The 12704-nt window shown below is 47.0% G+C and overlaps 1 protein-coding gene across 1 annotated transcript in view; it reads right to left on the bottom strand.

Annotated features, from left to right (window-relative positions):
* Positions 1–3083: 3083 nt before the first annotated feature.
* LOC109312806 (carbonic anhydrase 15-like) overlaps positions 3084–12704 on the bottom strand; it is a 31140-nt gene continuing 21519 nt past the window's right edge. Inside the window, exons 5-8 of the mRNA XM_019539099.1 lie at positions 10013–10105; positions 6634–6700; positions 5687–5853; positions 3084–3776 (exon numbers count right to left, since the gene is read on the bottom strand). Coding sequence (XP_019394644.1) covers positions 3558–3776; positions 5687–5853; positions 6634–6700; positions 10013–10105 — 546 coding nt within the window. The 3' untranslated portion in view covers positions 3084–3557. The remainder of the gene's footprint in view (positions 3777–5686; positions 5854–6633; positions 6701–10012; positions 10106–12704) is intronic.

The following is a 12704-nucleotide window of genomic DNA, read 5'->3' as shown; positions in this document are numbered from 1 at the left end:
CCCTCATAGGAATGGAAAATGGGATCCTGGGCTTTACAGTCTGGAAACCAAGATGGTTTTTCTGCAAGATGGTTTTACTGACTGGGTAGAGGGCTGCCCCTCTGGCCTGCTGGGCAATTAATGGGTTGGAAAGAAAGACCCACAGGAGACTGCGTAAGACTTGATGAAAGGGCTTCCAATAAAAAGGCATCATTGGCAGATCCCTGCCCAAGCTACTTAAATCCAAGCATCCCCTTGGTGGATGAAGGAAACCTCCCAAGAGATGTAATCCTTCCCTTTTATCAGAGCCCCTGCAAAGCAGCCCAGAGTTGTTCGAAGGATTAGCTGGGGTGTGTAAGAGAGTGGGGGGTCGAAAGAGGCTGACAGGACTTCTCTCTCGAGGCCTCAGGTTCTCTGAGTAAGGAGGACATCACAGTGCGAGAACAATCCCCTCCTGCATCTACTCTGAAGAGCGCAGGCTCTAAGCTGGGTTTTCAGGAGGGGACTTCTGAAGGGGCAGTGTCCTCTCGCTACCTCAAAATCTGCTTCTTTAGCCAATGCGTAAACAATGGCCCAAATGTTGAACAGCAGCTGAAGTAAGACTCCTGCCTACACATGTACATAGGCAACTAAGTGCACCAACGTTCAGAAGTCCCTACTGTTCTGTGGATGCTCAGCATCAGTGCAAAAAAGGCCACTTATTTACAGGTCCAACTATGGACAAAGCATCAGTCAACTGAGCGTGCAGCTCTTAGCCTTGAGTGTGGTTGCTGGTACTTCCAGCATGATGCACGGGAGGATCTCAAAGTGTCCTTCCTTCATTCATTCATTAATAAACCTGGTGCCTGGTTATTGTGCAGCTAAAGGTCTGGTGGGTTGGATGAGGCCTACATGCTCCTTCCACCATGATTTAAGTAAGGTCTGGATCCCAACCATGGAAGGCGAAGAAGAAACTGAAACGAGTTGGGCCAACAAACTGCAGGCCGAGAGCTTTGGGGAACTCGATGATTCACACATTAAAGCGATGAAGCATTTCTCTGAAAACATGCCATTTTGTTGCTGGTGCCTGCCCCCACATAAACAGTGAAAGCCAGCAGACGTGCCTGCAGCTGAGAGGCAAGGAGGCAGAGAGAACCCCAGCTCCGAAGCAAAGGGCTCGTTTGCGAGGGCTGTGTAGGTGGAAGGGGCTGGGATCCATGCACTGCAATTGCCTGGCCTTTTTCAGAGCTAACTTTAGTCTCCGTTAATTTTTTTCCAGTTCTAAATTTAAACCTGTAATTACTCAAACAAAAAGGAAACGCTCTGTTTCCCAGGATCAGGTTTGCTCTTTGCAAAAGAGCTCAGCACCTCGGCAGCGTGGGTCCTGCCCCCACATCCCTCTCCCCATGCGACGTTCAAGGAACGAAGGGTTTTTAACTCAGCAGTGTGCTCCTGCTCAAACACAACTGACATTTACATTTTAGGGGGGACATGAAAGACGAGGATCTTGAGAATATCAAGAGCCCCAGGAACATTGATCGTCTGATGTTTAGTGGCTGTGCCTTTGAGAAGAGGTTCAGGGATTTAGAAGCCCAATGAAAATTTTTGGGAACCCTTAGGGTCCTTTAGAAATCTCTCTTGGCCCCTTCCATCCTAACGGATCCTCAAGACACTTCTGGAAAGCCAACAAATTGATCTATGAACTGTGTCGGAGGTACATACAGCCACCTCTGGGGTGAAGCTCAGCAGCTGTTAGGCAGCTTGCAACACTACGACATGATCAATGAGCAGAAGAAATGAAGAAATCAACAGGATAGCCATTCATTCCTCTTTTCCTTTTCATTGCTCCCCTTCTCAGGAAGCTGCTGGAAGAGAGCCCGAAACTTCAGCACATCAATTATGAACAATCCCATTTGCCTTCACCTTGGCTTTGCCCCTTCCTTGCTCTCAGAGATAAAGGATGGCAGGGGAGGAAAGAATAGATCTAGCAGCAAGATCTATTTTTGCAGTCACTGTTTTATTGCATTTCAGTCACTTTCAGCCTAAAATTAGTTCTCTTTAAAGAGCCATCAATTTATTAGCGCTCTTCTGACCCAACAAATCATTCACTCTGTAGCAATGTTATCCCTAAAGTCCTCAGAAGAAGGTAAAGACAAGGAGGAGGCTGAATGGACAACATGCTTATCCGACCAGCAGTGCCTTTATGGGACACTAAAAGGTTTGGTTCTCCTGCCCCTCACGTTTTTATAAACCAGGAGCGACTTTAAGAAAATCAATGGAGTTGGTGTAAACAGGAAGGGAAGCCAGCCTCTAACACACAGAGCCTGTTCTTTTATCACCCAAACTGAGCATTTAGCCCAGCCAGCACGGGGTAGTTACACAGCCAGTAACTACACAGCCCCATAGTGGAACAATGTAAAGAAGCTGCAGACCCCCCCCCCCCACACACTTTTCTTCAATCCTGTCCTGCGAGAAACTTCTCAGTTCCACCAATGTTACGTTCTCATTATAAGATGCCTTTCAAAAAGGAATAACCAGGAGCAGATAACCCTCCACTCCATGTCTTGAAATTGGGACAGTTTCATGCAGCTGAGGTGGATAATTTCTCTAGTTCCCTAAGTGGCCCACATCCAGACTAGATAAATCAATACAGTCTAGACTAGAAAGAGTGAAATTAATGAGGGGGAAACAAGCCCACCAACCAACCTAGAAAAAATACAGACGACCAGAGCAAAGGAGTGGCAAAGATTTTCCCTGGTTACACACATAAGTTTATTGGGTTTGCTGCCTGTGTGTGACAGCTGGGAAGAAGCAGTTGTGAGCATGATTCTGTGAGAAAGCAGATAATCAGAGATGCTTGGGCACAGAGCTCACTGCAAGCAGCTTTCTCCAGTCTTCACAGAAACTGGGCTTTGGGCACATTATCTGGAAATAACAAGATGACACCAGGTGTATACCCAATTCATGTAACTGACTCCTCATCCTAATGGATGCAACCCTGCAAACTCCTGGATGTCTCCTAACCATTGAGACCAAAAGGGCAAACATCCATTTTCATCCCCTTTGCAAAATGCCATAGATACAAGCACAATATTAAAAAGAAATAGAAACAAAAAGGCAGAGGATTCACATCCAAAATGTAAGAACCCTGGATTTATTAGTTTCATTCATACATAATTTAGACATGGCTAACTTGCATTCAGATAGAAAGTGCTCCGTGTCATACTGTCAGTCATCCCAAATACACTGCAGCTGGTAAAACCAAGGAGGTCCCCTTTCTAACTATCCTGTGATTTGTTTTTAGGCTCCAATTCTGCAAAGCACATGCTTAACTTTAAGCACATGAGGAGTCTACGGGTTTCAAATGAAGCAGGGAAGGAAGTCTTGTATGACTGTGGGCTTAATGTTTTAGATTTTAACTAGCAATGAGCCATTTCTCTTCCTTCACCTTGCTAATTTATCCCTAATTACATCATTGTTTTCAGGTCTGTGGCTAAAAAATGACGACTGTGTAGCAGCACTGGTATGAAGACATAATAAAATTATCATGAATCACTGGTGGCAAAGGGCAACGGGTTGGGAGCAGGAAGAGGTCGAGTCTAGGAGGGGCCTGAGAATTGGTCAATCAGAAGAGCCAAAAGTGGAGGGAGGAGAAAATGGATGCTGGGACTGCACTTGGGACTGTGGCTGATTGTGGCGTCTCTGGACGCGTAGACTTTGCGATTCTTGAGCGGCTGTGGGGATCGGAAGTTGTTGGTCATTTTCAGGAGAGTTGAGCCAGTGGCCGGGAAGTGAACTGTGGTCACAAATGCATTTAGCTGCAGCCAAGAAAGAGAGAGGAAGAGATCTCAAGTCACTGATTTATGCTCCGTCAAAAACATTTCAGAACCCTGACTTAGCCAAGATCTTAAGCTCTTGCTCTTCATTAGACACACAACACTTTCCAAAACAGAGATGGGCTTAACATTAAGGACTGGCTGAACCCCTCTGCTGAAATGAGACCTATGTGAACACATGTATGTGAACACAGACACCCATCCCAGGCATTCCCCATGACTTGGTGTTGCCAGATTTTCACCACAGGGATGATGTGAGAACCTCAGCTTCCATTAAAACAACATAGAAAATTTCACCTCAATAGCCCTCACCATAGTGCAGTAAAAGCTTGGAAACCGACCTCAAAGGCCCATGGATATTCAGAAGCCAGACAACAACAAAAAAGACCACCTTTTTTTTTTTTGGAACAATTCTATTATTTTAAAGCCAATTGAATAATTTTTTCGAGAGCTGACTATTTTTTGAACGCTGACGGCCGGCCAAGCTGGGATTCCCTCAACGAAGCAGACTTTACTCGGCAGCTCTGAGCAGGGGGAAGAGGACTCCATCCGCCTGTGCACTGTCCTCCTGCAATCAGGAACCAGCTGTGTACATGGAAACCATGGGAGATGCTGCCTTTGTGCAGCACAACAGTGCATGCAGGGCAGAAGCGGACGAGCTCTTGTTTCCGAACAACACCGTTGGCAAATGCTGCCTCTTTCCAGGAACTGCCCACTAGCGGATCCCCAAGTTGCTAGATACTACCTGAGAGTGTAAAAAAGGCTGAAGGAAAACTCCTGGAGGGAATGTGCCAACACAGAGGAGTTTCTCTGCCGTTTTGATTTACTGAGTTAATTTGCTGCTGCTTCTGATTGCTGAATGCTGCTAGCAGGCTCTGGGTAAGAGCGCATGTACATATTGCATATATGAGCCCTTATTGATGCCAGGTGGTCACGGTTTCATTATTTAATTGCTGCAAAAGTAGTTAATAGTCAGTATGCCTAGGGCTTTTTCTTCAGGTGATATCCGTTACACTATTATTAAAGTCTAAAGAAATAAAACAAAAAGAAAATGAGTTGCCTGAGTCACAGGAGATTGTTTCCACTCCTGTTGTGACTAACACAGCTGCGAGAGTAATGGCATCTCCAGGACCCACTCCACTTTACACTCGGTTTGGGCAGCTGGGTTCTGCTAAGCCTGGCCTGGCGCGTAGCAGACAGAGCTCTAGCGGGGGGCGAGCTCCAACGGAGGTCCGTAGAAGCAGAAGGAGAACTCAGCTCCAGTTTACCTTCTTTGAAAACACATCCATAGGGCACAGGGTGGCAACTGCCATTTTGGCCAACACCGAGGGTCTACCAAGAAACCTCAAGCTGTAGAGGCTCAAGCAACAGCATCTACCAAAGGCTCTAGCTGAGAGTCATCTCCTCTAGGTCAGGTACTGAGGGAGGCACAACATGCACCTGGTGAGTGCCCAATGCTCACTGAACTACAAATGATGCTTGTTTACTAATCAAAGCAGGGAAAGCTTGGTATTTTTATACTCAAAATATTCCCAGAGCTGAGGGCTCCTATTTCCCTCAGTCCAGGTCTAGAACAGAGCGTGGCAAGATGCGACCCACCAAAGCAGACTTGCACAGCCCCTGGGGTTTGGATGCTGGCTGTTGCCCTTTGGAGCATGTCTACCGGACACTATTTTCTGGGCTCACTTGGCATGCCTAGGGCACCTTCTAGTGGCTGCTCCTGGATAGGACTGGGCAGTCCTGCCTAAAGAAGAGACTATTTGCACAGGATCATCTGCTCCCTGAACTTGCTGCTGTGAGCTAGGCTTCTGGATACAGAAGACCTTCAAGACTCACCCAGGCAAGGGTAGGGGGGTGCAGTCTCAGGAAGCACAGCTGATCTGAACCCTTACCTGAGACTGGCTGATAAGGATGGGCTCCTCAAACACCGTCCAGATGACCACTTCAGAGCAGTCAGGTGTGGTCAGGGAGCCCTTGTAGCGGTAGTACTTGGAGAGCTGGGCTGTGTCGGGGAGAAGGTTATCCAAGCAAAACGTAGATGACAAGTCCACAAAATCCCCTTGAGAGACAGAAAGGCACAGTCATCATAAATATACGTGGGCTCCCTGGGGGACTCCCAGCTGACAGGAGGGACCCACTCATTACACCACCTCCACCAGTTCCCGGGTGCCCCTTGTTTCACTGCTTCAGCACTGCTTTAAAGAACACTTCACAGTAAGCAAACATTAGACTGAAAACAGCCGATTCCCTGAAGTCCTGGGCTGACATTTTTGATGTTATGGAAGGCACTGCCCTACAACACCCCCCACCCCCCGATCCTCTCCCACCCCATCTGCCAGTAGAGTATGAAGTGCAACCGCAGCGCCTCAGCTCCAACTGGCTCTGCCCAGGCCAACAGCCCGTACTGTCAGCCAGTCAACAGATCCAGCAAAACGTGCAGCAGGACAGGGCCTCTCAGCCAACACACTTTACTAATCCCCTCTCCCTAGCCTGAGGACACGTACACAATGTCCAATGGCCACATATCGGACACAGACAGTCCCAAGGTGCCTCTGGAGGCTGCACAAGGGAGCCCAGTGCCACTAGCTCACGACAACAGCCGTACACAGCAGACTGTTTTTGCATTGGGCAGGGAGCAGGCCAGATAGCTTGATGTTTCTACCATGCCTGTGTCCCATGCTGTGCTGATCCCACGGGAATTACCCACTTCCACTGGCACGCAGAACCCAACTGAAAGTCCTTAAAATCAGAAATCAGTGATCCTGCTGCTCCTCATCTTCTCCTGCATCTGGGCTCCCCTCCCAATCTCTGTTCAACTTGCCTTGGCAGGAGTGCTCACCTTCACGAGAAATGTTCTTCAGGCCAGCCACAATTGTGTTGTAATTGGAGTTATCAGTGTCCGATGCCTGCCAAGCATTAAAGAGGGAAAGCGAGTGAGCAGGCAGGATGAGTCTCCAGGACCCTGTCACCGTGGTCCAAGAACAGGAGAGGGCACAGCCCTGACTCCCAAAGCATCTGCAGCTCTTTTAGAGAGTGCTGGGTGGCAGGAAGCCTCTGCACAAGCTCTGCTGCTTCACTTCAAGCAATGACAAAGACTTTTATAGAGAGAATCCCAAAGGGTCCCCAAGTCCCATGGGGATGGTTTACCCACCCTGCAAAATGGTCTGAGATGTCCACGCAGTCTTGGGTATTTTTCACTGGGGAAAAAAAATTAAGACCTTTTCAAGAGAGATCACAGAATAGCTACAAGTCCCACCTAGGCAGTCATCCTAGGTGTAGAAGACATAAGTGAGCCCCTCGAGCACCTGGTTATTGGCTATGTTTTTTCTCTCTCTCTGACTCTTTCCCAACTAACATTGCATCAAAGCTGGAACATTCGCATGGAAAGTCTCACTGTAACTTATCGTAAGTTCTCAATGGCAAATCATTATTTTGAATAATATTTTAAATTCTCAATGGCAAATTACCAAAAAGTTTCTGGCCAGTGCATCATGAGTGAAATATGTTCACCCATCACTGAAATGCAGCCTCCCATTGGGTGAATGTGCCCACCACTCAGCAACATATACCTGCACTGCACAGCAGTGAATAACACGTCCCACTGACACTACAGGCACTTTTAAGAGACAGAATGTACCTCCAGAGTTGGGACTTTGGCTGGGCATTGAATGAACATCCCAGCGCTTATTTAAAAAGCCTGGAGCTCTTTAATGAGCAATGACACTCAGTGCTTAGGTTAGGCCACATTAACACTGTCCTTACAAGTCTATTGTGAGTTTTGCTTCTGTTCTCTCGAAAGAGGTGAATGCCAAGCTGCTATTCTGCAAGGGAAAGAGGTGCTATTCAAAGCCAGGTTGGCAATTTCATTTCTAAAACTGTGCTGAATGCCATTTACTTAAGCTGCCAATCAAAACTGCCCTGTGCTACCCCCAGGGAATAGCAGAATTTTTTTTTCCCTTTAAATCTCAGAGAGTTGATTTGCTTTAGCGTGACAGCTTAACGCGGGAAAATTCCAGTTTCGGTGCATTGTGCTGGAGTGCAGGCAAGGCGACAATGGGATTAGGAGCCCCTTAGTAACCTCAGGGTGTCAAGACGTTCCTTGGGGGCTAGGAGGGGCAGTCTTGCCCTCACATGCAAGGGAGTATCCAAGTCACCATCCTCTCTCAGTAAACTTCTTTGAAATGTCTAGGGACAATCCTCATGCTGACATGCTGCACTGTGTTGCCTGCCTGGCTCATGAGTTAGCAGTGTTGTGAGAGGAAGGGCTGGCTGGACCACACTAACCGCTTCTCTTTCAAATCAACATGCTCCCCAGACAAATGCCTTGGGCTCACAGCTAAGCCAGCAAGCCTGGGGGGAAGGATGGGTCTCATGGTTTTATGATGAGTCTAGCCCTATTTCTGGCTCTGCCACTGATTAATTAGGGGACCCTGGGCAAATCCCAACTCACATTTTTGCCTCCAATTTTACCTGACTGGAAAATAGTCTGGAAAACTGGAAAATAATCCCCCTTCATCACAGGGCAGGGGTTTTGTTGAACTAGCATTTGCAAGTACTTTGACACCCTTGGATAGAAAGCATTATAGAAATGCAGGTTTAAGCATTAGGCATTCAGGCTGCACATAGGTTGTTACTCTCTGTATGTGGAAAAATAAAACATATGCAGTTAATGGTCCTGAACTCAGTAAGGTCAGCACTCAGATAAGCAAGCTCCCAAAATGTCCTCAGGCACTCCAGAGCCTGAAGAAGCGAGTGGTTCACATCTATTCTTTCCAGAAGAAAATCATAAGTAGGGGTCCTCTAGCACCATGACCTCATTCTACTTTCTGAATTTCTACGGTTTTTTCCCATTTCAAGCACTTCAAAAAGCAAAGAGCAAGTGGCTCTTTGGAGCTGCAATGCCAGCCAGAAAGGGACTGGAAATCTCCAACTCCCCACACAGCCACTGCCCTGGCCACTGGAATGCATAAGAGAGTAGCCCTCAGGAAAGGCTGACATCTAAAGCTGCACGCAGACATTGCATTTATCCCAGGATAAACCATTTCATCCTGGGACACAGTGCAGTTACACAGACATCCAACCCCATTGTCCAGGGATAAAATCCTAAAAAAGTTTCCCAGATTAGATGTAGTAACAGTTTAACCTGGGATACTGCAAAGTACATCTTTATTGTTATCCCAGGATTGCATCATCAACTCAATGGCAGAAAAGTGGCACTGCATTTAGCCCCCTGCTAAACCCTAATTAGAAGAGTGATGCATGGACATGCCAGTCCTAGGATACATTAGTTCTGGGACAACATATCCAGGAATAAATTCAACGTCTGCTCCTAGCCTAAGCGAAATGAAAACTTGGCTACATTTAGATCAGACAGTGGCATGATAGTAGCATCAAGATGGAGGAACAGCAGGGAGGGTACAGGCTGTAGAGTTAAGAATAAAAGGGACTCCAGGGTCCTTCTCAAGAAATGTGTGTTTATGCAACTAAAAAAAAAAATTAGTTACAGCTTCATGTAATGTAATCCTTTCAGGGAAGCAGAGGGACCAAAGTAACTATTGGCAGAGAGACTGTGGCTCTATTTTGCTCTGCTTCTGTGCTGTCACATGGTGAGCTGACATGTTAAGCAGAGATTAGACCATTAATCATGATTGAAATTAAGCAAAGAGTTAACAGACCATATAGATGTTTCTTGGGTCTTGAGGGAACATGGTCTGTGATCTGGGAACTCCCAGGACACCTGAACTGACACCACAGCACCTAGGCTGCAAATGTCCACATGGGCACCAGAGACAAAGACCAATGTTATTTCTGTAGGTCCCTTTTCCCTTTGAGAGTAAAGTTCTTGCTGTTTAGAATGATGGACTGGCAGCACCACAGAGACCCAGAACAGATGCCATCTAGGTAATGGCAACCCAAATTTTCTTATGCTGCCCCAGTAGTGCCCTGCACTGCTCAGCAGTCTGTCTCTAGTGGTTGTAGAGGAGCTCAGTCTAGACTGATGACCATGATGTTGCTAACATGGTGCCCTGAAATACAAAAGTAGGTGGGATCTCAAGGGAGGATTTTCTGCTTTTGAAGGGCTTTGCTTACAGATAACCCTCCAGCACATCCATGGGATTACTCAAAAGACTTGAGGCTCCACGTCAAACCCCCAAAAGGGAAGCTGGCATGCAGTGAAAGAGCAAACAAACCCATGGCAGAACCATCGTGTGACTTACCTTGAACAAAAAGCTCAGAACAGCCAGCCCATTCGGGTGCCCCTTCGCTTCAGTGATAGATTTGTATTTGACATTCATGTGGACAATGTGCATCTAGAGAGGAAGAAACACATAATAATGGTGAAACCTGCCTCGGGGACCACTGCCAAGACTGGCTGCGAGAATTAGCCATCAGCTGTGCTAGTGGTGAGCAGACCTGCAGCTCTGTTTCCAGGGCAATTTCTGGAGGACGGCACATAACTCCTCAATGTTAGTGGGATTCTCTGCATGTGCCTGACACTCATGGGCCTGATTCTTACTTACACAAGGGGCCTGTGCCCTACTCAGGTGCACAACAGGGCATTACCAGGGTATATATTACAGTTACACTCACAGTGAGGTTTCTGTACAATGCCAGAGGGGTGTAAAAGCATGCTAGGGTATTTTAAGACTCCATTAAAATTGCACTTCTTCTGAAAACAGGCAGAGACTATGGCAAACCTCTCAGACACTAGACATCATATTTACTCACTTAATAGCTACGGTTTTTATTTCCTGAAAGGTTGCCACTAAAAACTAGCATGCAGTCACGCTGAAATGAGACTAAGGAAGCATAGGCACCCAAAGATAGTTGTAATTCTCTGTTCCAACACCCACCTGTACCTCTCCATCTTGCTCAATCTCACAAGCAAGACTGAATGACGAGTGACGCTAATTGCGCCCTGCGGCATGGATTTCCCCAAATAACTTACCAAATTTCTAAAGAACAGATTCAAGATCTGTCTTTTGAATCTGTTCTTTAGAAATTTGGTAAGTTATTTGGGTGTGACCAGAACATGAGCAAGCATGGCTATCATGCAAGTAAATATATGGTAGGTATCTACCCTCCCTGGTTACATACTCTACCAATACATACCCACACACAGTCATAGACACAGCCTGGCCACCTGAGATGAATACCCATATCCAGAACACAAATACCCTCCTTCTAAGTAATCCACTGGATCCCTGGTGGTTTGTAGAAGGCCAATCAGGCTAAATTGTATTCCCTGGGGCCCAAGCCCAGGACATCTAAATCTGCAGCTTGGGAGAACCCAAAGTGCTGCCCAAAAAGAGCGTCCTTTGAAGAACAGAAGGAGAGAAAAGTGGGTGAGCAATCTCAGTTTCAAATACTGATACTATGTGTTAGCATCTGCTACCACAATGCTGCTATGCACAGTCAACCTCTTTTGCACCATGCTGTCTGCAACATAATAAATATTTTAAATGCACTTGAAATGGCTTTTATCGAGGACAGGGGTTTTCAACCTTTTTGGATCAGTGTACTCCTGGCGGCTGGACGTGGGGGGGAGGGGTGGCACGAGGCCAAATGTGGAGCAGTGGCAGCCACCGTGTGCAAGTTTCCCCTGCCTCCTGCATTGGCCAGGCAGGCAGCGCGGGATGGTGTGCGGCAGTGCTCCACCCCACCCACCTGCACGTGCCCCGTAGGGTGGGGTGGGCAAAACATGGCCCGCGGGCCAGATGTGGCCCACCAAGCCATTCTATCCAGCCTGCAGCCCCCTAAAAAAATTTAGAAAATTAATATTAATCTGCCCTGGGCTGCCTGTCATGCAGCCCTCAATGGCTTGCCAAAACTCAGTAAGCAGCCCCCCACCCAAAATAACTGCCCACCCCTGCCCTAGGGCCTTCTCAAGTACCCCCGGGGGTACGACAACCTCTGATCTAGGAAGATCTCAAAGCATGTGGCAAAATACATACATATATATATATATACACACACACATATATACGTATACATATACACGCGCATGTGCCATGCAGGGTGTGGAAATGCAGATGCTTTCCATATAGACAGCACACCTGGTGTGCAGCAATTTGGAACCAAGAATATGGGGGGAATCCTTTATTCTACTGAGATGTCAATACCTCTGCAACGACTAAGAGATGGGACCACTGGCTTGGAAGGCCAACTCCAATGTCCTTTACATCGTAACTGGTATTCTGCTTGTCACCAGCACACATGGGCAGCAGTGCCATCAAACCCATTACACATAAGCAGTGCTCCGTTTCCCAACGCACCTTTGCAGCACCATCATCAACAGACAAAAAGCTAGCTGGACTATGCCAGACTCAGATCTGCAGGTCTCAGGAAGCTAAATAGTCAAGTCACTCGCTGAAAAGTGATGAGCATAAACTCAGACATTCCCATATTCTAAAGCCTTAGGAAGAAGTCAGACAAATAGCTGCGTGGGTGGAACATTTGTCATCTGATGGCTTTTCCCTATTCAGAACTACGAGGTGAGCTAAAAAGCCATAGTTCTTAAAAAGAGCACGATTTTAAAATATTCTGAATGCTCACATGAACCATACTCCTAGCAGCGTGGCCAGGTGCCCATTCAGAATACAGGTTCTGGCAGGAAGCAGCATATCCCAATGGATATGCTGCAATTCCCTGAATCAGGAAGCTTCGGACCAAGTGAAAGACCACTGAATCAGCTAGTCTGACCTCCAATGTTAGGCAGAGCATCTTACCTCTACATCTTACCTGTGCAGAGCCCCACAGCTTATGTTTGGCTATGCTCAGCCCCCAGAAAGCCATCCAGCTGTCAATAAAAGACATTGAGAGCTATTCCTTCCTTTGCCAGATTTAAGAGTTATGTCATGTTTTCGCCTTGTGACGCTGCTTATCCTTCATAGCTGCATCACCCCCGAG

Source organism: Crocodylus porosus, unplaced genomic scaffold (assembly GCF_001723895.1).
Source record: "Crocodylus porosus isolate Cpor-Errol unplaced genomic scaffold, CroPor_comp1, whole genome shotgun sequence".
Taxonomy (NCBI): domain Eukaryota; kingdom Metazoa; phylum Chordata; order Crocodylia; family Crocodylidae; genus Crocodylus; species Crocodylus porosus.
This window is presented reverse-complemented; position numbering and strand designations above follow the sequence as displayed.